Consider the following 25,794-nt stretch of genomic DNA (forward strand, 5'->3'; position numbering starts at 1 on the left):
GGCAGGAGGCCCCGCCCCCTCGGGCGCCCCCCTAGTGCCCGCGTCTCCTTCGGCAGGTGCGTCACCAAGGCGCTGTTCAACGCACAGTTCGGGAGCATCTTCCGCACCTTCCACAACCCCACCTACTTCTCGCGGCGGCTGGTGCGCTTCTCCGACCTCTACATGGCCTCCCTCAGCTGCTTGCTCAACTACCGCGTGGACTTCACCTTCTACCCGCGCCGCACCCCCCTGCAGCACGAGGCACCGCTCTGGATGGACCAGCTCTGCACCGGCTGCATGAAGACGCCCTTCCTTAGTGACATGGCGCACATCCGCTGAGAGTACCTTTATTGTCTGGATCAGGCCCGGCCCCACCTGTCCCACCCTCTCCGGGCAATAAAAGCCGTCTCCCTCGAGCCTGTCACTTCACCTCGAGGATCCTCTGTGTGTCGGGGAAGTCCTCCTCCAGGAGCGAGTCCTGAGCGCGGGACTGTCGGTTAGTGTCTGGGCCGAGGCTGGGTCCCAGGTCCCCTTGCCACCCCCCAACCCCCCACTCACATCAAAGGGCTCACAGAAGGCCTCATGGCTACCAAAGACCGGGTTAGGGACGGAGACCAGAGTTGGGCTGGTCCCTTCCTGCCACGGGGAGAAGTCGTCAGCAGCAGCATCTTCTGCCTAGAAAGGCACGTGAGTCGTGAGACCTCAGCAGCCTTGCTGGCCTGGACCCCACACCTCCCTCAGCCCCCAGCCCAGCTACCTGGAAGGCAGAGAAGCCAAAGCCCGTGGACCGGCTTCGGGCACGAAGGTAGAGGGCTCCAGCCACCAGGCCAAGGACGGCTCCAGCAGCCACCGCAGCCCCCACGCCCGCTGTCACAGACGGGGCCTCTGGGGCCACCACTGCCCGCTGCAAACGAGGAGAGTGTGAGGGACCTGGCCGCAGCGGCCCCCTCACCCCTCCCCGCCCTGCCTGTCCACGCTCAACTCACGGCCTGTGGCGGCGCCAACAGGGGGCTGGCCAGAGTGTGGATAATGCCATTGAAGGCCAGGATGTCCCACGTGATGACGCGGCTGACCACCACTGCTCCTGGGACCTGTAGGGAGACCGGAGTCAGGCCCAGTGATGATCAGTCAGGGCTGGGCCAGCAGGGCACGGGCCACCTCCAGACTCGCCTCAGGGGCCCGAGAACTGTTGCCAGGGCCTAGGTAGCTGACGACGAGGCTGAGGCCCGAGTGCGCGGGGAGCAGGGCACCCTGGCTCGCGTTGGTGCTCAGGAAGGTGGTGTTGGAGGCGTGCAGCTCCAGGTCTGGGCCGCTCAGGGTCTGTGGGCACAGCACAGCTGTTGTCGTGGCCCAAGATCAGAAAGCAGGATCAGGCCCTGCCCTCCCCACACTCCCTGTTACCATGTTGTCGACGAAACCTTCATTGACAGGGACGAAGAGCGTCTTGTAGGTGCGCTCGTCGTCCAGGAAGTCCAGAAACTCGAGACCCCTCGGGGTGGCATTGGCGTAGCTCAGTAGCATCTGGGGATGATGGGACACAGGGTTGTGGGTGGGTTCCCTCCCCAAGGATCCCTCCCCAAGGATCCCTCCCCAAGGATCCCCGCTGCACCACACCCCTGGCCCCTGGGTACCCCGTAGAAGGTGGAGAAGTTGGCAGTGGTGGCCAGTACATCCAGCAGCTTCCCATTGCACACGCTGGTCCCGTCACCCACGAAGCCGTCGCGGCATCGGCAGGCCACGTCTGCAGGGAAGGCAGTGCAGTGAGTGAGTGGGTCGGCAGAGAGAGGCAGAAGTGCGTGGGCTTGGGGGGCGGCCGTACCTCGCATGCGGAAGCAGTAGGCGTCCCAGCGCTCCGAGAGGTTCTCCCGGGCGCCCAGGCTGACCACGCCCACCTGGCCGTCCCCACAGTCTGCTGCGGGGAAGACGACGGGGTGGGCAGCCGAGCCGTTGGCCAGCCAGCCAACAAGGCAGAGGTGGAAGCCCAGCTGCAACGGCAGAAGCGCAGGCTGAGACCCAAGGCCCAACTCAAAAAGGCCCCCACAGGCTTGGCTCCAGATTCCCAGGCCCCACATACCTGCTGGGCAGCAGAGAGCTGAAGGAGAGAGGCAAGGACAGCTCCCTGGGCCCCACAAGCCGCCTCAGCCTCTGAGAAGTTCAGGCCATAAGGGCCACTGGGGGCCTGGAGGTGGAAGACACCAGCTCGCTTCTCTGCAGAGGGGAGGGACGCATGGTCAGTGGGCCGCCACCCGGTAAAGCGAAGGTGTGGGGAGGGGCGGGGAAGCACACCCTGGAAGTGCAGGTCAGTGCACACGGCGTCTGCGTGACAGGGAGGCGGCCGGTCCAGGCAGCGGTCCACAGGTGGCTCAGGTTCCAACAGACACTGCAGTCCATCACCCACGTAGCCGGCGTGGCACACACAGCGCCGTGTGTTCTGGGGCAGGAGAGCAGATGGGCACCCTTCAGGGCCTGGGGCAGCCAACATCGGGGGGGCCCCCACCCGGTGGCCCGGCTGCGCATGCTCACCGGCCCAGTGTTGAGGCAGTCGGCGTGCTCACTGCAGCCGCCGCGGTGGCCGTCCTCACAGGGGTTGCGGGCCCGGCAGCTCCAGCCATCACCCGCGTAGTCTGGCCAGCAGGTGCAGGTGACCGCTGTGCCCACCTGGCTGCAGTTGGCGTGCTCGCTGCAGCCGCCACGCCCATCCTGGCACAGGTCCACCACTGGAGGTGGGAGGAGGGCGTTGGGCCAGGGCACGGGAGGGGGCGGGAGGGGAGTGGGCCCTCCACCCTTGCTTACCTGTGCACGTGCGGCCGTCCCCTTCGTAGCCCAGGCTGCACTCACAGCTGTTGCCAGCGCGGCACACGGCCTGGGGTGCGCAGGGCGGAGCGCACACAGGCTGCAGCTCTGTCCCCCAGGGCCCACCCCACACATCCAGGTTAGTGGCTGCCCTCCTGGACTCCCTTCCATCCAAGTGTGCAATTGGGGCACGCACTGGTGTGTGCAGGGTGGGCACAAGCACAGGGCCCACTCACCCAGCTGCACCTCACAGCGTGGCCCCGTCCAGCCCTCATCACAGAAGCAGGAGCCGGAGCCCCCCAGGCCCTCGTCGCAGCGGCCATGGGAGGTACAGTTGCAGGCTGGGGAGAGGGAGAGGCAGGATGGTGTTGGCACACGGGCCACGGGGGTCAGGGAGCAGGGCAGGGCCGGGCAACAGCCTACCTTGGCACAGGGGCCCGAAGGCTCCCGGGGCACAGAGCTCACAGGCTGTTCCGGTGAAATGCACGTGGCACCTGCACTCCCCGCTGCCGCTCATGCCGTCCATGCATGTGCCGTGGTGGTTACAGGGGCTGCTGGCACCGCCAGGGCAAGCTCGGGGAGGGGGTGAGGAGAGAGGCGAGGTCAGGCCTCATCAGGAGCCCAGCACATGCAGCCCCAGCCTGGACACACTCCATCCTCCACCCAGTGGCAGCGGAGGCTCTGGCACAAGCAGCCCCAGTGCCGTGCCCAGCCCACCAGCTCTCGTATCACCTATACCCCGCCTCTGCTCAGAACACTCTCTCCTGCAGGTCCACCCACCCCAAGCCCCTTGCTGTGCTCCCAGCCGTCCTGGGGGCTGGGTCCTGGGGGCTGGGAGGGCGGTCGGCAGAGTCTGCAGCCTCGGGATGCTCACCTCGGCACTCGCTGCCGTAGTGGCCAGGGCAGCAGCTGGGCTTCCAGGTGGTGGTGACACAGTTGCGGTAGCAGCCCCTGCCCAGGCCTCGGGGCTGGCCCCAGTGGCTCGGCCGCGTCCACACACTGCGCAGGGCCAACGGGTGCAGCGAAGGGGATGTCCAGAACTTGGAGAGGTAGCGCCAGCAGGCCTCGGGGCTGCCCTGGGCCAAGAGGGATTGGGCTGCAAACCTGTGCCTGTTGGGCCCTGCCTGAACCCACCACCTAGCGCCCAGCCCCTTACCTGCTCCTGTGAGCCTGGAGGGCAGGGGGGTTCCAGCCCACAAATGCTGCAAACTTTCTGCAAGGAAAGGAAAGCAACATGGCAAGTCAAGTGGGTGGACGGGACAGTGCCAAGTGGCCTTGGCATGCCCCCTCCACCTCTGGCCTCCCTCACCAGCCACAGTGGCCGGGTCTCGAAGCGGTCACAGCGGGCACCAAGGCCAGGCGGCTCCAGCAGCTGGTCAATGCCATAGGCCAGGCCTCCCTCAAAGGGCAGGTGTCGCTGCACAATCCGGGCGGCGTCCTCTCCCACTGTGAGCGCGCCCTGCCGGGGAGGGGCATGCGGTAGGCGGGCGGCGTCACAGGCGTACTGCAGCCCCACAGTCCCAGCCGCTTCCTCCCCAGACTCACCGGCCGTGCGTGGCTGCAGGAGAAGGAGATGGGGGTCCCATGCATGGTGCGCAGGGGTCCCAGGTTGGGCAGGTCAGCTGCCAAGGCCTAAACACATGGAGCCACGGTTGGAGCTGGGTGGGCAGCCTGAGGGGCAGGCAGTAGGGACCACGCCCTGGGGGTGCACCCACCTCGACGTTGCGGATCACGTGGCCCCGCAGAATGGCTGCCAGCTTGTCACGGTGGTCCTTATGGTAGAGCCAGACCTGGCGATCGGGAGGCAGGGCTTGTAGGGCAGAATCTGTGGGCCACAGCATGGTGAGTGGCCTGTGGAAGGAATCTTGAAGCAGGGGCAAGAGCCCAGCCATCTGGCGAGAGAGAGGAGGTGCAGCGGTCACAGCCAGTGGCTGATGGAGGGGCCCGGACTACAGGGGCCCAGGAGGGGCTCCAGGGACCCGGGTGACCTTCCCACCAGCCACACTCCTCTGCAGCCATCCCAGGCCGACAGACATGGACATACACGCGTGTAGTTAGATGTGCGGGCACGTATGAGCGCACACACTGACGGTCACCCGCATGTACACACACTGAAAATCTCACACGGGGCCAGTACCGTCACAAGGCCACTGAAGATCTTGTAACCGAAGGCCTCTGCAGCAGCGGTGAAGTTTCTCTGGGGACAGGGGCTCAGTGAGCAGCGAGGTCAGGAGGGGAGGGAGGGTCCCAGGCCCGCAGCTAGGTCCTACCCGCGGAGCTGGGGCAGCGTCAGCTTCCCAGTGCAGCGCTTCCGGCGGCAGCAAGACGCGGTCGATGAAATGCAGGACACCATTCACAGCCTCCTGGTCGCTGCTCACCACGCGCGCGAAGTCATTGATGTAGATGTTGCCCTGGGGGTGTGCCCGGGATGAATGAAGCCAAGTGCCGGGGGGCCTGGGGCGAGTCTCAGGGGAGGAAGTGGGCAGGACCAAGGCAGAGGGCGGCTCTCGCCTCCTGCCAGGGAAAGAGCTGGCGGGAGCCCCACGGACACGGGGCCACACTCAGAAGTCCTGAGCCCAGGACTAGCCCCTGGCTGGTACCACGCAGCGTCCAGGGCTGGCGTCATCTCCCTGTCAGTAAAGCCGGCCTGGGAAGGTGAGGGTCTTGAAGGCACGGGCGCAGGGCCCAGGCGAGGACCCTGGGAGCAGTGGAGTGCTGAGTCTGTGGGCAGCCCGCGTCGGGGGCGGGCGGAGCTGGGCCTACCTCCCTCTCGCTGAAGCGCAGCGGATGCCCCGAGAGCGTGGTGGCATAGCCCTCCTCCAGCAGCTCCTGGCTTCGCAGCTGCCGGCAGCCAACAACGTGGTACCGGAACACAAGCTGGCGGTTGGCGCGAATCCGGGCCAGCTCGTCCTGCAGCAGGAGTCACAAGGGTACCGGGGGCCTCACTGCCACCTCTGTGCCCAGGCAGGGCCCACAGCCCAGCAGGCGCCCCCCACCCCAGCCTTGCTCCAAGGGCCGAGTCACCTGTGACATGTTGGTCATCAGATCTGCATGCGGCACAAAGACCGTGAAAGGCCCGTCCCCCTTGAGATCCTTGTATTCCTGAGGGAGAGGGTAACAGCTTGAGTGGAAGAAGGGCAACTTGGGACCAACTTCAGGCTTCTGCTGATTTTCCAGGAAAGACCTGGACTCAGAAACCAAACCAGCAGTCAGCTCCTGACCCAATGAGACTATCAAGGCTCAGAGATAGGTGGCACCTGCAGGTCAGAGAGGCCCAGGCTGGACGAAGGATGTGGGGGCCAGCTGGTCACTCACCAGGAGATGGAGGCTGAAGAAGGAGGCGTGCTTGTCCCGAAGTAGCTCCTGAAGCAGGGAAGTCAAGGGTCAGCTCAGAGTCTGATCGGCCTCATCAGGGCTGGTGCTTGTCCCAGCACCGGGAGCCCAAGGTCTGGCCAAGGCAGAGATGAGGAAAGGAAAGCCAGGGTGGTCTGCTCTGGGGTCAGAATGGGTTTCATGGACCGTAACTGGGTCAGGCCTGGGTGGAGTCAGGATCAGGAACAGTAGCCAACACCATGGCTCAGGCCCATGGAGGGCACTGCCAGGGTCGGGTCGGGGCCCTCCCTGGGCATCATTACCAGGCTGACGCGGGCTCGGCAAGTGAAGCCATCCCCCACGGTGCGGACTGCATCGCAGGCGCAGGTCCTCTGGCCATCCCCTGTGCTTTTGCACACGGCATAAGGGCTGCAGCCTCCGTTGTTCTGCGGTGGGGACAGGAGAGAGGCAGCGGTGACTCCCAGGCTTCCCCGGCCCCAACCAGCCCTGGGGAAGAGGCCATGAGCTTCCCTGTCCACGCCCCAGAGCCCTGACCTCGTGAGGCCCTTCAGAGGCGCTCAGGACCCCGCTGGGGCTCAGGAAGGCTGGGCACCCCCTCCCCGGCCCCTCCCTCTTTGACGCTGGGGGTGCCCTGGGGGCCTGACCTGGGAGCAGGGGTCCAGGAGCACACAGGCCCGGATGCCATCCCCACTGTAACCTTCGCGGCAGCTGCAGGAGACCTGGTCACAGATCCCAGTCAGCGGGGCTGCGGGACGGAGGCGCGCCCCTCCGAGGGCCTGGTCTGAGGAGCACCCCGCCCTGCAGGGGACGGCCCAGCCCCAGTGTGCGGCTCCCCAAGTTGTCTCACCTGCTGGGGGCCTGTGGGGATACACTCAGCATGCATGTGGCAGCCCCCATGGCGGATGAGACAGCTGTTGGCTTCTGGGGGAAGAGGCGCTGGGATGAGGGCTGGCCCCTCCATCTGTCCGTCCATCCAGGTGCTCTCCCCCTACTCTCAGCACCCACACTCCCGCATGCCCCTCAGCCCGTCCTGGTCTGACTGAAGCCAGACCCCCAGCCCACATCAGCCCTGGTGGGGGACCCCAGCCTCACCCTGGCACAGCTCCCCGTCGCCCGTGTAGCCGTCCAGGCAGGTGCACGTCCGCTGACCAGGTGCCACGGTTGTGCAGTTGGCGTGGGGGGAGCAGCCGCCATGGTCACGCGTGCACGGGTCCACCGCTGGGGGCAGACAGGCGCAGAGAGCTATGGGCAGGGCGGGGGGCGGGGGACAGCAGGGACCAGGGGCAGCGCAGGGGAGAACAGGGAAGGCCAGGGGGAGGGTGAGACCCCAGAGGGGACAGAGACTGGATCTAAAGGGCGTGGAAAGGGCTCTGGGGCGGTGGAGTGGCTGGACCTGAACAGGAGACACCGTCGCCCGAGTACCCCGCGGCACAGACGCAGGCAGGGGTTGCAGCCGAGTCCTGCACGCAGCTGGGGAGACAGCAACAGCTCAGGCGGGCCTTCTGGCCCCCAACCCTGGCCCCAGCGCCCCCACCCACCAGCTCCCCGGGCCAAGCTCACTCACTTGGCATTGGGGTCGCACTTCTGCAGGCACTGAGGGCCACTGATTTCTGCGGGGGTAGGAGGATGATGGTTCTGACCATGCGGACCCCAGAACCACCTCCCCAGGACTCGCCCCTCCCCCTGGGGGGCTGCTCCTCACTCTGGTCACAGCGGAGGCCCTGCCAACCCACGTTGCAGATGCAGCTTCCGTCCCCGCGGAGGCCCTCCTGGCACAGCCCGTGGGCGCAGTCACACACTGGCAGCAGGATGGGGTGGGGGGCACAGGCGTCAGCCAGTGCCCTGCGCTGGGGTATCCGTGCCCACTGCCCTCGGCCAGCGTCCCCACCTCTCCTGCCCGCCCCCCGGGTTCACCTCCAGTGCAGTTGGGCCCGTAGCGGCCCAGCTCGCACATCTCACAGGCCATCCCGTGGAAGCCCTCGTGGCAGCGGCACTCCCCGCTGCCCAGGAGCCGGTCCTGGCACTGCCCGTGGCCCGAGCACACGCCGCCCAGACCCCCCGGGCACGGCTCGCACAGGGTGCCGAAGAAGCCAGGGCAGCAGTCAGGCACCTGTGAGGGGCGTTAGGATGTCAGGGGTGGGAAACCATGGGGGCCGGCAGGGCCAGGCATCTGGGGGCCACAGAGAAACGGAGCCCGCCCTCCACAAGCCTCTTCAGCAGAACTGAAAGAAGGGCCAGGCCAGACCCCACAGTGCAGGGGCGCAGTCACCCCACTGCTGTCCCAGGGCTTGCTGATGCAGTCAGCTCCAGGCTGAGAGCTTTCTCCCCCTCCGCACCCCCAGTCCCTGGAGACGTGGCCTCAGGGACACACACCGGCCCCTCCAACTTCAGCCCTCTCTCCCTTCCCCTTCCTCTGGGCATCCCGGCTTCATCTCCGTCCCACCCCCTGCCGCTGCCCCTGAAGCCTGATCTGGCCTCCTGCCCTGCCCCACTCCTACCTCTTCCTCTCTGGTCAAAGGCGGGGGGGTGGGATGGGGGGCCTGTTTCAGGGCAAACCTGGATCTTCTTGGCACACGTGTACGAACAGCCCCGGGAGAAGGTGTAGCCAGACCTGTAGACACAGCTCTTCCTGGGGGTGTCCTGGAAATGGGGACAGGCAGAGGGCTCAGCCAGCAGTCAGGGAGGGGCAAGGTGGTGAATGGGCAGACAGACAGACTACAGTGATCAGCTGGTGAGACAGGTGAGCAGGACAGATAGCAAAAGGGTCAAAGAAGGGCCAGAACAGACCCCAGGAAGAGAGGGTGGGTGAGACCCAGACGTGGGCCACAGGCCAAGTGAGTCTGGGTGAGGCCTCCTCTGGGCGGACATGACCCAGGCCTCTGGGCCTGCAGGGAAGCCGAGTGGCCCATGCTGTCCAGGGGCCCACGCCTGGGTGAGCAGAGCTGGGCCGGCGAGCCTGGACATGTAGGGCACTTGAGAGCCGGTGGAGCAGGGACAGAATGGGCCGGGCCCCTTCTCACCTCCAGCTGGTAGCCCTGAGTGCAGCGGAATTTCCGGCTGCAGTTCACACACTTCTCCTGAGGAGAAGGAGGGCAGAGGGTTAGGCGGTCCTGAGGCAGGGGCTCCAAACCCACCTGCCCTCCTCAGCGGGCTAACAGCTCTCCCACCCTCCCCAGGCGCCCCTCCCGCTAGCCAGCGCCGCCCGGCCTCTTACCCGCAGGGCCTCTGCGTGGCTGTGCAGGCAGCGGCTTGAGCCCACTGTCAGGACCCCCGACAGGCCGAAGAGCGAGCGGCCAGGGGCCTGCAGCACAGGGCCTTCCAGCGGCACGTGGTTCACCTCGGGCTGGGGTGGGGGGCAGAGGCTGAACCTCTCTCCCCACCCTTACCTCAAGGGCTGCAGGCCAGGGAGGTGCCCCAGATCTGGCGTAACCCCATGGACTAGGGGGGTCTCCCGGGATGAGCCGTCCCTGGACCACAGGCTGGAGGTGCCCAGGTGGGGGAACTCCAAAGGAAAGGGGTATTCAGGAGCAGGGTGCTGGGGGCAGGGTCTGCTCTGCCCACCCCCCGCCTAGTGCCAACCTGGCCACTGTGGTTGTAGAAGACAAGCCAGTGGGCGGGCCCCAGGAGGGAGCTGCGGTGCCCCCCCTTGCCCAGGGCCTCCGTGGAGAGCGCCTCGCCCAGGATCACGTGGTGTCGCACAACATCCGAGTCCTGGAGCGAGGAGGAGAAGCTCAGGGGCCGTGGCATGGGAGGCTGGCCCACCCCCGGTGGCCCCGGTCCCGGTGATCGCACCAAGCTGCTGCTGTTGGCCTGGGCCTCCAGAGAGCGGTTGGTTGGCACGAAGATGGTGTAGGCGGTGGCAGCCTCAATCTGGGGAACCAGCCTGTGGCGCTAGGGGCAGGGGGCAGGTGTCAGGGGTGGCCCGCTCGCCCTCAGTCCCCGCCCTGGGAGCCAGCAGCCTGGCCACAGCCAGGGAGAGGGCGCCCCTGACCAGATGCCCTGCTTCGCCCGCCCTTACCTGCAGCAGCTCCCGGAAGAGGTGGAAGGCAGGTACCGCGTCCAGCTGCTGCAGCAGCCCCTGCCCCCCCGGCACATCCCCTCTTGGAGGCAGTAAGACCTGGCATGGAGCACAGGGGTTGGTCAGCACACCCCTGCCCTGGCCTGCCTAGAAGCTTCCCTGTGCGCATGCCCCGCTCCAGCCATACCTGGCTGAGGACATGGAGGACACCATTGGTGGCAAGGAGGTCAGCCACGTCCACGCTGGCGTTTTGCACCCAGACCCTCTGGAAGGCAGCAGGGAGAGCTCAGGAGACACAGGCAGACGCTTAACAGCACCAACAGTGGCTGCTGGCCACACGGTACCCAACCGACCTGGACACCCTCCAACTCAGGACCTACCACATGGGCACACAGACCCTCGCTGGGGACCAGGCATGAGGGGACAGGTGTGCACACGCAGACCACAACGGACAGACAACCCCCAGCTGGGCACTCATTCCAGCCCGAAGATGCTGCCCAGTAGCAAATGTGTCCTGAGCACAGCGTCTGGGCTCGGCCCTGGCAGGGCAAGGGGACCCTGGGCTGGGAAGCCTGCAGCCACCACTCGAATCACCCCCATGCACCGTAGGGCCCCTTCTGCCCAAAGCCCACCACATACCCCACTGAGGTTGTGAATCTCCCAGCGTACGGTGGGGTTCAGGGTTGATACATTCTGCCCGTGCAGCCGGGCCAGCTCCTCCTCGGACAGGGCGCCCTGGAGAAAATGGGCCCTGGAGGGACACAGTTTAGGGGGGCCATGGAACCAGGTTAGTGTAACCTACACACTTCACCCCAAAGGGTGAACAGATGCCAAGTTGAGGACCTCTGGGGAGGGGCTGGGTCTTGCACGAGAGCCCCCTCCCAGAGCCCAGCCCTGGCAGCCCACCTGACCAGCTGCGGCAGCAGCCTTGGCTGAAGCCAGAAGGCCTGGTCCTTGCTGCTCAGCCGGCGGATGGCAGACTCCGAGGGCACCAGGGCTGTGACTTGGCTGTCGGCAGGAAAAGTAATGCCGGCCCCCTGTGCACACGGTGTGTGGGCGTACAGGAGTCAGGAAGGCAGCCACCACCTTGAGATGGCAGTCCCCAGCCTCCGGGCCTGCCCTCCACCCCCAGCTGTTATGTGGCCTGGATGTGAGTCCCCAGCCCAGCATTCCACCCGATCCTACCTTGACCCACTGGTAGAAGACGGAGAAGTGGGCATTTGCCTCCAGCTCCTGAAGGGAGAGAAAAAGCTGAAGTCACCTGTCTGGGGCCAGACTTGAGCCCCTTCCCGGGAACCCTGAGCACTGCCCCACTGCCCTCCCCACCTCCGAGTACACGAAAGGACTCCTGTCAGAGAGCAGGGAACCATTCACCTTGAGGATGTCTCCGTAGCAGCTGAAGCCATCACCCCCATAGCCAGGAGGACACGTGCAGACCCGCTGGCCTCCCCCCACTGCCCGGCAGGTGGCCTGGGGTGGAAGGGCAGAGACATGGCCTCCATTCAGCACCCGATGGCGAGCAGGATAGCACCCCTCTCCATCTCTCCACTCGCCCCAGCCCATCCACTTGTCTGTCCGCCTACCCACCCCTCTCTCCCTCCACCCAGTCTGTGTTCAAGCGGCTCCTTTGCTGGGCCTGGCCCTGCCCCCCAAGACCAGTGAGCATTTGACATGCGTCACACTGACCCACCACAGCAGACGGGGCAGCTGGGAGGCCCTGGACCCTCAGGAGAGGCCTGAGCTGAGAGGAGGAGGAGCTAGCCAGGCCTAAGGGGCGGCAAGGTGGGGCAGGCAGTGGAGATGGAGTCTGGGCAGGGGTGTGGCCTTCATAAGGAGGCATCAAAGCTCTGTCTTATGGGCAAGCAGGTGACAGGGTTCAGATTTGGGATACAGAAGGATCCCAATCCTGACCGGAGACAGGGACACTGCAGGGGCCAACCTCCCCCAACCCTGATGCCTCCCCTGGGCACAGAGACCTCTCAGGGGCCCCCTCACCAGATCATGGCATCCCCCATTGCCTGCCCGGCAGGGGTCAATGGGACTGCACATGTAGCCGTCTCCCGCGAAGCCCAGCTTGCAGGTGCACCGGCTCTGGAGACGGAGAGGTTGGGGGTGGGGAGCCTCATCGCACCAGAAGCACAAAACTCTTTCCTCCCCGACCCTCAGCCCCCGATGGGCGTGTGCCTCTGGAGAGGCCTGTTCAGACCCCTGAGGAGCCTCTCCCAGCCCCACCCTCGGAGGGTCGAGTTTCACTGCAGAGATTGACCCCCTGAGGGGAGACCGGCTCTTGGGAAGAATCCCAGGAAGTGATGCTGTTGAGTGGGGCCTCCCGTGCAGCCTGGGGCCTGGCCAGGCTGCTGAGGTTTGCAGCGCATGTCCACACTGCAGGGGAACCGCTAGTGAGGCTCCCCGGATCTCAGCTGCCCCTCTCTGCATGTTCAGGGCACCTCCACCTGCTTAGTCCATCCTCAGCTCTGAACTTGAAAGCTCCTGATGGAGTTCGCATCCAGCTCTCAGGTCACCTGAGTGCCTCTGCTGAGGCCCCATGGATGTGGTCCAGGAGCAGAGGGAGCCCCATGGGTCCCTGTGCCAGCCCGGGCCACCCAGAGGCTGACCTTGACACAGCCAGGCCTGGCCTCCCAGCTTGCATGTTCGACTCTTCAACGCTAGCCAGTCTGCGGGCTCACCAGCCTGACAGGCCTTACAGGGAAGGTTTCAGGTTCTGAGATCCTGTGACTGGAGTCTGAGACTCCCGAGTCCCAGAGCTGGATGTGCACGAGTCTAAAGATTTCAGGATGTCAGTCTCCTTGGGCAGGGTTCCCCTCGAGCTTTTGCTCAGTACTGAATCCCTACGTCTAGAACAGTGACTAGCATGTGACAGGTGCCTGGTGACCTGTGGGAAAGCAGTGAGCGAGTGGATGAGCTACTCGTCATAAGACGATGGCCCCAGCGGCCAGTTAGGGCAGAGTCGTCACCCCCGAGAGGCGGGAGTCGCAGCCTTCTGGTCTGGAAGCAATGCTGCCCTAGACTGGCACTGGAGCGCACCTTCCTCTCAAACTACTGGGACCTTCATGTTGGCGTCTGGCACCTGTCCGCTGCTCTCAGACTGTACAACTCAACATTTCAGAACTGCATTCCCACTTGTGTCTGAGGTTTGAGACCCTGAGCTTGAGTTCTTAGAATGGATGTTGCTAAAGTCAGATGAGCTAGGGGGAGAATTCCCCACTCCCACCCCACCCTGCCCTCTTGAGGCCTGCCAAGCTCACCTGCCCAGGCCCCACATAGCTGCAGAGGGCGTCAGCATGGCAGCTGCCTCGCGAGTCCAACTCACACTCGTCGATGGCCACGCAGACACGACCATCCCCACTCCAGCCCTTGTGGCATGTGCAGTGGTGGGCGCCCCGGGCCCCAGGGACACACTCAGCCTGTGAGAGCCATGGAGAAAGGACTCAGGGTGGCAGGCTGGGGACGAGGGAGTCCCGCCTCTAGCCCATGGGTCAGGCCTTCAGGGCAGGGGCCAGGCTCACGTTCTCCGAGCACCCGCCACGGTCTGGGCGGGAGCAGGGGTCGCTGGGTGTGCAGGAGAATCCATCACCCTCAAAGGCATCCAGACAGAGACACCTGGGGCGGGTGAACGAAGGGCCTGCAGTGAGCCTCAGCGAGCGCTGAGCAAACTGACAAGCGCGGTCACGGCGGGTGGGGGGCAGACAGGGAGCCCACGTCCTCACCTGGAGACACCCCCCTGGTTAACGCAGCGGGCATGTGGGTGGCACTGCTGGGCCTGCTCCGTGGACCCACAGCTCACCGTGGACTCGTTGCAGAAGCGGCCGCTGAAGCCTGGGGCACACGTGCCACGCTGGCATACCCCCCCACTGCCCGGACGGTTGTCACATAGACCGTGGACGCAACCGCAGTCTGCAAGGAGCAGATGGAGCAGGGAAACTGAGGCAGAGGCATGGCTGGCTGGGAGCCAGGATGCAGCTGGGCAATGCTCGGACTGGAGCAGCCAGAAAAGGTCTGACTGCAAGGGCACAAAGTCAAGTCATCCCAGACTCGAAAGGAGAGAGGGAGAAACAAGAACGGAGCAATTCGTTGCTTACAGTCACCCTATTCTAGCTGCCCTGCTCCCAACACCATCAGAAAGTTCTTCTGTGTGTCTGACCTAAACTCTTCATGCTTTAGATTGAACTGTGGTTGTCTTTCCGGCATGGATCAGACAGACACCTGTTTGTGTTTCCAAAACCTTCTCCATGATCTGTGGCCTGAACCCTTCCTCCTGAGGTTCTATTTCATGTCTTGGGAGTCTCCAGCCCACCTTGCAAGCAGACCCTTTATCTCCCTGGCAGGGGGCCTTGGCCAGGACCACCCACCTTCCTGGCACTGCTCTCCATGCTTGTTCGGGTTGGAGCAGATGTGGCAGGCGATCCCCTTGTAGTCTGGGAAGCAGAGGCAGGCCCCACTGCCCTGGACCCCATCGCTGCACTGGGGGTGGGCAGGAGGCAAGAACAGTCACTGGGAGGCGATTATCCACACCCTCTCCCACAACACCCCTTCTCCCCACAGCCTAACTCTGTGCTCCTGCTCCCTGAAGAAGACCTCCTGCTGGGAGAGACCTTGAATCACCGACGCTGCCAAAAGAACCAGCCACCTAAAAGGCACCTGGCCTGGGAGGGTTCATGGGTGACTTCTGCTCAACCTAGGTGCCCCTATCCCCCCACCCATCATGCCAGGGGAGGAGAGGACTCACGTTGCCTTTGCCGTAGCAGGGGTTGGAAAAGCCCCCAGGACACTGTAAACAGTCAGGCCCAAAAAACCCCTTGCAGCAGCCAGGTTTCTGTTAGAGAACACACCTGAGGGTCTGCCGGGAGCCATGCTGACCCCCGGTCCAGCTGGCTGCTGCTCCCTGGTCCCGCGTCTGCAGCAGGGGTTGGGCAAGGCCCCTCTGGGACACCTTTTCCACCATTAGGAGGCAGCGCAGCTCTGAGGATGGCAGCCCACCCAGCCCTCCTGGGGGGCTCCCGAGGAGAAGCCAGTGCCCCGGGTCGCTAGGGAGTGAGCGTCCGGTGCCCAGGCTCACCTGGATGGTCTGGTTGCAGTAGTGGGCACAGCCCTTCCTCAGGACGTTGAGCCCAGTAGGGTCGTGGATGTAGACACATTCCTCAGGAGAGATGTCCTGGGTGGGCCAGGCCAGGCTGGTCAGCAGACAGGGGTCCTGGGCTGGCCCCCTCGCCAGGCAGCCCTGGTCAGAGGACCTCACCCCCACCCCTGGGCCGGGCACTTCCACCGTCAGTGGAGCTGCGCCTCCAGGACCGGCCGAGTCTCCCAGCCCAGCTTCCCCACCCTGAGCCAGGGCAGAAACCCCGCTGGGCAGTCAGGAGTCAGCCCCCAAGGACAGGGCCAGGGGCTGCTCACCAGCTTCACGCTGTTGGGAGGGCACGTGCTGGTGTTCAGGGCTTGGCAGTCCACACAGGAGCCCTGGGCAGGGCAGGGGGAGGAGGGGAGAAGGCTAAGTCATGGTTTATTTATTTAGCAAACCCTACGATGGTGGCACTGAGCCAAGGCCTGAGATAGGGGAAGAGTCACCACAGGAGGGGCAGGGGAGGTGGGGAGGGGGCATTCCAGGCAGAGGGAAGAGGGTGAAGGCCTCGTGGTGAGAGAGCTCGTGAGAGCAGCCGAGGCCTGGGCGGGGAGGCTGGGAACAGGGTGGAAAGGCACGAGTGACGGCCAAGCGCCTGTCAGGGGGACTGCTGAGGGCTGGGCGTGGGACATCCAGGCCAAACTGTGGGGCCTACGCCCGAGCCCCAGAGCCACCCACTCTCTAGAGGACTAGACAGAGGCGCCTCTTCTCCCTGGAAGGCGGCCCCCACCCAAGCGGCACTCACCGCCACGACCGCGTGCTGCTCCTCGTTGCAGAGCTTGGGCAGGATGGGCAGGATGGTCGGGGGTAGCAGGATGCCCTCCAGCATGTGGATCACGCCGTTGGCAGCCAGCACGTCCACTCTCCGCAGGGGGACCCCCTCAGGCCCCAGCAGGATGCGCCCCTGTGGCAGAGCACAGAGTGCACCCTCGGCCTGCTCCCCCTCAGCGCTCCTCGCGCTGTTGAGGCCCACCCTGCTGGCCGCCTCTTCACCGCCCCCCGGCAACGTCTCCTGCCCTGGCAGAACCGCTCCAGCCTCCATGCCCTGATCCATGAGGTTTCTGCCACACGGAGCCCCCCGACTTCGCTGGGAACCAGGACAGGGATTTGGGCTGTGCCTGCTCCCACATGACCCCCACCACGGCCTGCCTGGGCTTGAAGGGCTCGAAGCACAACAGCAGGTCCAAAAGAGGCTCGACACTGGCTGGTCATCACCAGCCCCTGCACTGGTCCATCCCTGTGGAGCTTACCTCCTCTGAGATATTCACAGCCAGGATCTGGTTTGCCATGGTAAGCACCCGACCCTTGGAGATGAGCTTCTCAACAGTCAGCTGGGGTGGAGGAAACGGTGGCCTTAGGCCGGGCACTGGCCACACCTCGGGGCCATGCCCAGTCCCGCCCAGGTGACTTGCGGCTACCACCTTGGTCCCCAGACTCTTCCCTGTGCTGTGGAGTCCAGGTGGCAGCGGGCAGGAGAATGGGGCCCGGGGGAAGGCCAGACTCTGCAGACAGATCCTCTGAGGGCCCAGAGGCAGGTGTCAGCTGGCCACCCTCCCAGAGGAGCTCTCACCTGGCCATGGTTGTAGACGTGGTACCTCACCAGTTCCTGCAGTTTGGAGAGACCCTGGCAGGAGAGAGGGGTCTTGGCTGCTCAAGGCTCTGGGCCCTGTATCCCCAGCCCCCTCTCTCTGATGAGCTTACCGCCGTGAAGAGGTAGACCAGGCGGCCATCCCGCAAGCCATCCACTGCCTCGTTGCTGGGGGCAAAGACTGTGAAGGGCCCGGGCCCATCCAAGAAGGAGGGCAGCCCACAGTTCTGTAGTGGTGAGAAGGAGGCTAAGGGGCTCTGTGGCCAGCCCTTACCTCTAAGTCCTGCCTGGGCCCTGCAGCGCTCAGCCTGCAGGGAACGCCCACCAGGAGTAAGTGGGAGACACTGGCAATGGGTTCACGCTACCGCAGAGCCTCAGGATGGGGATGGGCAGGTTCTAGGACAGGGGCGTGGGCCAAGGCCCGTCCTACTCTGGAAACCCAGGTCACTGTGGGGCTACATTCTGGGCAATGAGGGATCCTGGCCAAAAAGATCAGACGGGCTGGGACCTTTCCCCCAGACTCACCTCCAGGATGGTTTCAAACCGGGTGAACACCTCATTGGAGGCAAGGATCTGGCCGATGGTCCTCTGTAAGAGGGCACGAGCATGAGGGCCCAGAGGGGAAGGAGCTCCGCTCCAGCCCTGCCCAGAGCTGCCGCGGGGCCTTCTCTGAACTCAGCGCAGGTCAGAGGTCATCCAGCGGCACAGGGCTGGGGGAACAATAGCTTACCTTGGGATCCTCAGGGAGCTCCGGTGGGGGCTGCACCCGCAGGGCAGTGACGACGTGGAAGAGGCCGTTGGCCGCTGGGTAGTTAGCCTTGTGGATGGTGAATGTCTGCTGCAGCTGGTCTTGGTATTTGTAGGTGTATTTCTGACGAGACACAAGCTCATCGGCTCAGACTCCAAACACCCACCCCTTGCCCTAAGGCTCTGTCCGCCTCCACGCCTCCTCCTGGGCTGTGTTCCCCACCTGTGACTCCTCTGGTCCCCAGGCCAAGGCCCCTGCTTACCCTGAACCGGCTGAAACTGACAGTGATCTCCTGCCCTGCCAGCGTCCACCAGCGGCGTGGAGCCTGGGCCCCCGCCTCCTCCAGCATGTGCTGGCCGGCGATGACGTGCTGTCTGCACAGCTGCTGGGCAACAGATGCCTGTGGGCACAGGGGCGGGGGTGCCAAGTGGGCCCAGGGCGGGCGGTCCTCTATCGTGCCACCCCGCCCGAGCAATGGGGGGACAGGGAGCCTCCCAGGGCTTGGTCCTGAGTGCACGGGTGGTAGGGATGCTTTTCGGGCCCCTCAGCCTGGGGCGGGTCCAGGGAGGAGGCGGGGGCTCACGTTCATGGTCCTGGAGGAGACGAGCGGTGCCAGCACGGTGAACGGGCCCGACGTGCTGAGGATCTCCCGGCACCCCTGGTCTGGGGGCAGGAGAGGGCACGTCAGAATGGGTCTGGCAGGCCTGCAGGCATCAGTTCCAGGTTTTGGAGCATTGTTGGGGGGCGGGGGGATGTTGGGGCAGGTCTCGGGTTTATGAGGACATCGGCATCTTGGGGGGCTAGCTCCCACCTCCATCATGCACCCCAACCCAGCCCATGCTCTGCTTCTACAGCTCTCGGGCAGAGAAACAAGGCATCCCCGGAGAGTCCACCAAGGATGCTGGGTGTGAGGCGCGGGGTTGCTGGCAGGCGGCAGGTCACACACCCAGCATGGCAAAGGCGACTCTCAGCCGCAGTAACATGCTCGTCTGGCTGGCCTTCTGAACCTCGTGGAGCAGGTGTCCATAGCAGGCGCGCCCGTCCCCCACCTCGCCCTCTTTGCACACACAGCTGGGGACGTGGGTAGAAACCAGTCACGTTGGGGGGGCATGGCCAGGCTCCCCCTTCCAACCCTTACCTACCACCCGCACAGGCCCTGAGGTTCGCACGGGCACACGCTTGCCCCGGCCCAGCGGCCCTCTCCACTGTCCCTGGGGCCCAGCCCAAGGCCCCTGTGCTCACCTGGTCTTTCCATCCGGGGTCACCTGGCACGTGGCTGAGCGGTCGCAGGAGAAGGCGGAGCAGTGGGCAAAGCAGCCCGCGGAGCTGTCGTGGGCAATGCTGACCAGGCCTGGCTTACATAAGCAGGAGGCCTGGCCGCCCCGCCGGGGAGGGTGGGGTGACACCACATCCGTGAGAACCCAGAGAGCTCCGCTCGCCCCCCCCGGCTGCCCTCCCAGACGCTGGCTGTCATCCTCCTCTCATTTTATAAACGGGGCAGCTGAGGCTCCCAGAGCTGTGCCAGAGCCACAGCCAGAGTGAGTGGGGGCAGCGCTGGGGGCCGCCAGCTCACCTGGCCTGGCCTCCTGTATAGACACAAGGTGGAGTTGCTGGGGCAGCCGCCGTTGTTGGTGGTGCACGGGTCCTGGGGCAGACACACCGTCCCATCCCCGTAGTAGTTCTCAGGGCAGCGACACTGGGCCTGCCCTCTGGGGCCTACAGAGCACTGGGCCAGTGGGGAGCAGGGTGACGGCCGGCAGGGGTCGGAGGCTGCGGGGGCACAGAGCCCACGTGAGCCGTGCCCCAGGAGCCCCGCACTCCGCAGCCTCTAACCAGGGTGGCCCAGAGATGGCTGAGCAGGCTGGTCCACACCTTGAGGGTGGGCCCTATTTCCCTCCCTCCCTGAAAATGGCCAGACTGCACTTGCTGCTTTAAAAGGATGCTCGCCCTGAGCTGGGGCCCTGGCCTCCTCTAGCCCCCTGACTTACCCCGGCACTCGTGACCCTGCTGGGTGTAGCCAGGCAGGCAGCTGCAGGAGGGGGCCTCTTCAGAGCACTGGGAGTTCCGAGGACAGTTCAGGGCCTGGCAGGCAAGCAGCTCTGAATGGAGAAAGGAGAGGATTTATTGCAGCAGCTCCAGGTTCCAGGCTGGGGAGGAACACTGGAGCGAAGAGGCTCTGCCCACTCTGCTGTGTGACCCTGGCCAGGGCCCCACCCTCTCTGGGCCTATGGGCGGTGAGGGTTTCAGATGACACCCCCTCCCCCAGCCAGCTGTGGGCCTTTCACACTTAGAAGGAAGCCAGGCTGCAGGCAGAGGTCCCATCCTGCTCTGGCTGGTGAGGAATGCCAGCCCAGCAGCTGCTCACCGTGGTCACAGTGGGCTCCAGTGTATCCAGCGAAGCACAGGCAGCTTCCATCCCCGCGCGGCCCGTGGCGGCACACGCCATATACACATCTGCACACTGGGAGGGACATGCAGGGAAAGTGGGATCCTGGCCCCACCTGCAGGCACACGGGGATGTTGAGCCCCTGCCCTCTGCATCTCCAGAACTCAGTGCCCACGGGCACAACCTCCAGATGACAGAGGCATAGGGCAGGACCGCAGGGGAGGTAGGAGCCCAGGGCAGGCACCTGGCCTAGTCTGAGGGCTCAGGGACGGCTTCTTGGAGGAGGCTTCCAAGAACAGCACATGCAAGGGCTAGAGATGTGATCAAGCAAAGCTCGTGTCCCCAGAGGAGATGTATGAGGCTGGATGGCTGGGAGGGAGTCTGACAGCGGCTGGTCGGAGGGACTGGGTCCACACTGGCCCCCAAGTGGACATCGGCCCCGCCCTCCTGCTGGGCCAGTGGCTCACCTGACTGGCAGTCAGGCCCAAACCGGTTGGGGTCCCGACACTCCTGGCAGGCTGAGCCACCAAAGTTCTCCTGGTGGAGAGATGCACCAAGTTAGCGCAGCCCCTCACGTTCCCCGCCCCCCCCACCCAGTGTCACCGGGCCCTCACCTGGCACACGCAGGTCCCATTCCCATCTATGCCATCCAGGCAGGTCCCGTGGCCGCTGCATGGGGTCTCAGCACCGCCGGGGCACTCTGCAGACCCACACACACACATAGAACTCAGGTCTGTCCCGAGGACCCCCGGTTCACCCAAGCCCAGCAGCTCTGGGGAGCCCCAGACGTGGGCCCTCCCCTGGGGGCAGCCAGAGTCAGGTGGCCAAGCTGCGCATTAAATGAGCCAGATGAAGGGGCATGCCGGCGGGTGGGGGCGTGAGGAGCAGGGCTGGGACCCCCATACCATAGCACTGGGACCCCCAGTAGCCAGGGCAGCAGGCCTTCTGCACCATGTCCTTCCAGCACTCCAGGCTGCAGCCGCTCATGGACAACAGAGAGTCCCCCAGCTGGACCTCGTATCTGGGGACCAAGGATGGGCAGGGCGATATGAGGACTGCCTCCTGCAGCCCCCAGCCCAGCCTCCCCACCCTGGGTTCCGCGGCTCTTACTCCTCCCCCGATCCCTTCCCTCCTGGACCCGAGCTGAGCATTAAGGCCTGGCCCGCGGCGGACACTGTAAATAGCGTCAGGCCCGCCTCCTATTCCTTTCTCCCTGCCACCTCTATCCCACTGGAGGGGCCAAGAGACATGTAGATGAGTGAATCCCTGCCCTTACTCCCCAGGCCTGCCAAGCCCTCTTGGTCCCCTGCCACCCCACAGGACACCCCGGAAGCAAGTGACGGTGGGGAGGCACACCGGCAGTCCTGTGAGATCTTCTCCGGGAAGTCTCGAGTCCAGCCTAAGGGACACGCTCGCTTCTTGATGGCGGGGCACGGGGTGCAGGGTATGTGAGTGACGAACTTGGTCTTCACGTCGCAGCGTTTGGACCGGACCTGGCCCAGGGGCAGGGTTTGGAGTGAGGGGCCTGGACCCTGCACACAGCCAGGCCTCGTGGTCACAGCGAGGCTGAGCACCCCTCTCTCCAGGAGCTGGTTCCCCATCTGTTCATTGAGGAGGCCCCGAGTCTGAGGGGACCCTGCCTGTCACAGGCTGTCCCCTGCCACAGTGCGTCCCCATGTCCACAGCCATGCACCTCTGCCTGGGGGCCCGGAGGCATGCACAGAAGCCCGAGTGTCTGCCTTCTGACTTAAAGGGCATCTGGTGTCTTTGTTCCATTCTGGGTGATTCAGGGGAGGAAACTGAACCCCGGGCAAGTGGCCCTCGCCCGTAGACACTCAGGGACTCTAACCTAGACTCTCAGCCTAGTGCCAATTCTCACCTTTCATTTAAACACAAACGCTAAGTGACAGAGGTACACTGCTGGGGAGTGGAACACGGCCACAGCATGCCCCAGCCCCAGGCAGGACAAGAGCTTCAGCCACATGCCGTGGGGCTGCCCGTCCAGCTGGCCCCCTGCTCTGACCACATCCCTAGCTCTATGCTGACTGACTGCCTCCGCCAGCCGAGGGCCCTGCCTGCTCCCTCAGGTCAGAGGCCCAGCAGCCAGCACCAAGCCTGCAATAGACCCACGCGAGCAGGCATGTGGGAGGGAGTCTGAGTTTGGGCCAAGCGGCCCCAAGCCCTGGTCCAGGCCTAACCCATGACCCCACATGCCAGCTGGGACCCAGGGGGCCACTGCCCATCACTAGGCAGGCAGTGCTGGCAGTGCGGGAGCTGAGAGGACTCATGTGGCGTCCTGGGGAGGCAGCCGTTGAGTTGGGACCTGCAGGATGCATGAAAACTGATCAGAGGCAGTGCTCCTGGCAGAGGAGACACAAGAGGCAAAAGCCAGTAAGTAGGAAGAAGCAAACAGCCGCATGTGATGAGGCAGAGACAGGCAGAGGGGCTCGGGCCAGGCCAGCGAGGGGGGGTAGAGTCCGGAGGAGCGCCAGGACTCACTTGTGTTTTCAACGGGTCCTCTGACTGCTGCATGGAGAACAGAGCAGGGGACAAGGAAGAGAGTCATCCAAGTGCCAAGAAAGCCCTCAAGTCCCACCTGCTGGCCTGTCATAGCTCCCCCAAGTCCACCGCCACGGGGGCTACCATGAGGGCAACCATGTTCCAACTGTCTCCAGCACTGACCCTGAGCAACACTCCCGGCTGCTGGGAGAGAAGAGACCCCAGGGAGGAGCACTTTGATGAGGCGAGGTTTCAGGGACTTGAGGCCTGGCCTGGAGATGCTGAGAAGTTCCCATCTGAAAAATGCTGAACACACTCCAAAGGGAGTGAGCCCAGAATATCTCTTTCCTAGAACACATCACAGATGTGTGGCTCTCCAAGCGAGAGAAAAGGAGAAATAGTGCCTGAACCGTTTTCTGGTGAACATGAAGGGCCCGGGGCCTCTCCCCACTGCTGAGATTTGGCCTTTTCTGCTCCCTCTGTGGTCTGCAAAGAGGGAAGTTGCTGTGGGAGGCCTCAGGCTGGCTGTAGGCTGGATGCTATGGTCTCATTCCCCATCCTGGCACTCGGGCTTTGCTGACCCAGGGAGTGACTAGGAAGTTGGGTAACTCCCAGCCAGGCAGCTGCTGGCTCAGGGCAAAGGCTTGGCACGCAGCTGGTTCCCCTGAGGACCACCTGGCCAGCCAGACACAGCTGCCAGCGCCATCACCAGGGGCCTGGGGACCAGCGAGAGAGCACTGTCCTTACTCCTGGACAGAATGGGGTTCCATTAAGCAGGGCACGAGTTACTAGCATGGGAGGAAGCTGGAGCCCGTGCCCTGTTGGTGGAGGGGATACACATTCATGAGATGCTGCATCTATAAATCGGTGATGGATGGATGCCCAAACCAGTGACCAGATCACACCTTTCTGGGACCTCACTGGAGGTGGGCACTCAGGCCCCCTCTGCCTGGTGGCCTACAACCTCACCACTCATCCTACTGGGTGGAGTGCAGCTGGATCCCAGCCGAGTGCTGAATCAGATTCCCTTCTTCCCGAGGGCATCTCAGGACCCGTCTGAGCCGGGCAGGCACCGCCTCCCTCCCTGCCCTAATCCAGAACTGATTCTGCAACGTCTGCTTCCCACAGAGACACTGCTGGGGAAGTTCAGGAGACACGAGGTGTTAAGCTTGTTGAGGGAAGATGAAAGAAATTCCCCCAAGCTGGGGTCTAGGGCCCAAAATCCAAACTCCCTCGAGACCAAGGGATCTCCAAATTCTCCTTGTTGCAGATCAGTGTCCCTCTCCCCTCAAACCCCAGCTGAAGACTGCAGACTTCACTTGCATCAGCATGTGCCCAGAAGGGGCACTGGCTGAGACTTGAACAGGCAGGTGCTAAGCCCCCTCGTCCAGGAAGCCTTCCCTGACTTTGCTGCCTGAACCTCCGTGTGTCAGAGTCCTGCTCCTCACTAACTGTGACCCGGAAGTCATCCCGTCCCCTCAGAACTTCACTTTCCTAATGTTCACAGTGAGCCTCATGCTACACACGGTGCTGAGAGGCCAGCGTTGACACATTCCTGACAAAATCCCCAGGGCCTTCTTCCCTTGCCCCAGCTGGCTGAACCCCAGCCCCAGAAGGCAGATTTACAGGTGGTCTGCGACAAGAAAGGGCTTCCCAGATGGTGCTAGTGGTAAAGAACCCGCCTGCCAGTGCAGTAGACTAAGAGACCCGGGTTCAGTCCCTGGGTCGGGAAGGTCCCCTGGAGAAGGCAATGGCAACCCACTCCAGTATTCTTGCCTGGAGAATCCCATGGACAGAGGAGCCTGGTGGGTTGCAAACAGTCAGACACGACTAAAGTGACTTAGCACACAGCACACGTGACAAGGAAAAACTCCCAGCCTGAGTATCCCCCCAAAGACCCCGTCACAAGAATATGAGGTGACCTTTGACATTCCCTTGTGCTGTACACACAAGGAAGCTGAGGCAGGGAGGAGGCAGGAACCACCTGCAGGGCTCAGCAGGGCCTGAAACCCTGGCTCCGCCACCATCTCCCTAACCTTTTCAGCCTCAGATCTGCCCGTCCCCAGCCCTGACCTGGCCCTGAAGCTGGGGAGGCCCCTCTCCCCGCCCCTCCTCTGAGGGACCCCAGGCAAATGAGTGACCCCGTGCCGGCACGGGGCCTGGGTCCCCAGCTGGTCCTGCCTGGCAGTGGGGCCTTGGGTAAGTCCTTGCCTTCTTGGGAGCTCAGTCTGACTGTCAGTGATTCGAGGACTGTCACCACGCCGAGGGTAGGGAGATCTTACAGAAACTCCAGTCGGGATAACGTCCCCACAGTGGGGCTGGGCGGACCTGCAGACAGGCAGTCCGAAGGGGGCTTGTGCACACAAACCCGACAGCCGTGCCCTCAGACCCTGTCAGCTCCTTCCTCGTGGCCGATCAGGACTCACAGGGCGTGGCTCCAGAGCAGGACTAACCTGTCTCTATAATCCCTGGGTTGGCTGCTTCAGGCAGAGAACAGGGCCCACTGCTCGGGGACTGGGAAGATTCAAAGGCATGACGTCCCTGTGCCCAGGGCTGTGTACTTGGCGAACAGCAGCTCTTGGATGTGAGGGTGTGATGGGTGGCTGCTGTTTGCCCAGGAGGACTGGGTGTGAATAGACCTCACTATGCCTCCGGGCACTCTCAGGGCAGGACACAGGCACACACACATGTGCACACACCCAGCACGCCTACACACAGCCCACGTGAGCCTCTCAGTCTGTCAGCTCCGCAAGGTTGGGGGTGATCACATCTCCCACCCTCAAGCCAGGGCCAGAGAGAAACCGGGCCTCGTTCCAGGCAGGGGGATGGGCCTGGCTCCATACCCCCAACCCTCAGGCTGGGAAGCCCTGGGAGAGCTGCCCACACCACCTGGCTGGCTAGCCAGAGACAGGCCACCCCAAAGCAGTGAAAACACAGACCTCAGCCTGGGGAAGTGGGCACAAGAGCCCAGCCCTCCGTCCGGCTCAGGGGTGGTCAGACAAGCAGCAGCTGCCCTGTGTCACCAGCCCCGTGCCTACTCCATGAGCACACCCGCTCTGCTCCCACCGTGGCCAAGGGAGCCTAGATATCACGCCCCCCGATGACCAGCTCATACTCACCTTCTGCTCCCCAAAGAAGCTGGGGCCTGCCAAGCAGAGAGCCAGGAAGCAGAGCAGGAGGTGGCCACGGGGCCCTGCCATGGCCAGTGGCGGCTGGCGGGCACGTTGTCCGGAACAGAATCAGGGCAGCGGTGTGGGGAACGAGCTCTAGGAGGCAGGCACTTCGCTAGCAGGCAGGACGGGGCGGGCAGGCG

General features: G+C 64.1%; 2 protein-coding genes across 2 annotated transcripts in view; one reads left to right on the plus strand and one right to left on the minus strand.

Moving 5' to 3' along the window:
* NT5DC2 (5'-nucleotidase domain containing 2) overlaps positions 1-408 on the plus strand; it is a 52,330-nt gene extending 51,922 nt beyond the window's left edge. Inside the window, exon 14 of the mRNA XM_069561757.1 lies at positions 57-408. Within this exon, the coding sequence (XP_069417858.1) occupies positions 57-318 (262 nt within the window). The 3' untranslated portion in view covers positions 319-408. The remainder of the gene's footprint in view (positions 1-56) is intronic.
* STAB1 (stabilin 1) lies at positions 311-25,771 on the minus strand. Its single transcript, XM_069561756.1, has 69 exons — positions 25,601-25,771; positions 21,339-21,475; positions 20,888-21,003; positions 20,597-20,682; positions 20,450-20,519; positions 19,962-20,057; positions 19,585-19,695; positions 19,170-19,366; positions 18,839-18,969; positions 18,543-18,667; positions 18,180-18,259; positions 17,859-17,996; positions 17,579-17,719; positions 17,374-17,436; positions 16,962-17,075; positions 16,831-16,884; positions 16,511-16,591; positions 16,006-16,164; positions 15,536-15,598; positions 15,201-15,296; positions 14,871-14,957; positions 14,494-14,605; positions 13,852-14,038; positions 13,651-13,744; positions 13,390-13,548; positions 12,119-12,214; positions 11,498-11,593; positions 11,309-11,356; positions 11,030-11,160; positions 10,763-10,874; positions 10,311-10,388; positions 10,124-10,222; positions 9,898-9,996; positions 9,685-9,816; positions 9,320-9,448; positions 9,126-9,182; positions 8,662-8,745; positions 8,020-8,215; positions 7,808-7,903; positions 7,670-7,715; positions 7,499-7,575; positions 7,198-7,323; positions 6,953-7,026; positions 6,750-6,824; positions 6,408-6,530; positions 6,088-6,135; positions 5,797-5,874; positions 5,536-5,682; positions 5,043-5,183; positions 4,910-4,969; positions 4,488-4,664; positions 4,318-4,404; positions 4,082-4,231; positions 3,929-3,985; positions 3,647-3,848; positions 3,196-3,345; positions 3,009-3,113; positions 2,773-2,880; positions 2,503-2,696; positions 2,266-2,410; positions 2,054-2,187; positions 1,799-1,964; positions 1,611-1,720; positions 1,381-1,500; positions 1,150-1,299; positions 966-1,070; positions 737-883; positions 538-654; positions 311-457 (listed from the first exon to the last, which is right to left on the minus strand). Exons 1-69 carry the CDS (start codon positions 25,679-25,681, stop codon positions 401-403), a joined length of 7,707 nt encoding a protein of 2,568 aa, XP_069417857.1. The 5' UTR covers positions 25,682-25,771; the 3' UTR covers positions 311-400.
* Between the last annotated feature and the right edge of the window lie 23 nt (positions 25,772-25,794).

The sequence above is a fragment of the Ovis canadensis genome, chromosome 19, assembly GCF_042477335.2.
Source record: "Ovis canadensis isolate MfBH-ARS-UI-01 breed Bighorn chromosome 19, ARS-UI_OviCan_v2, whole genome shotgun sequence".
Lineage (NCBI taxonomy): Eukaryota > Metazoa > Chordata > Mammalia > Artiodactyla > Bovidae > Ovis > Ovis canadensis.

What these genes read in the sequence shown, in the direction of transcription:
- STAB1 (XM_069561756.1), bottom strand. Translation starts at nt 25,681, where the DNA reads ATGGCAGGGCCCCGTGGCCACCTCCTGCTCTGCTTCCTGGCTCTCTGC. An exon ending in TGGAGCCCACTGTGACCACG is followed by an intron (nt 19,696 to 19,961) that starts GTGAGCAGCTGC and finishes TTCTCCATTCAG; the next exon opens with AGCTGCTTGCCTGCCAGGCC. An exon ending in ACGCTGTGAGGTGCAGCTGG is followed by an intron (nt 2,881 to 3,008) that starts GTGAGTGGGCCC and finishes CCTGGGGGACAG; the next exon opens with AGCTGCAGCCTGTGTGCGCT.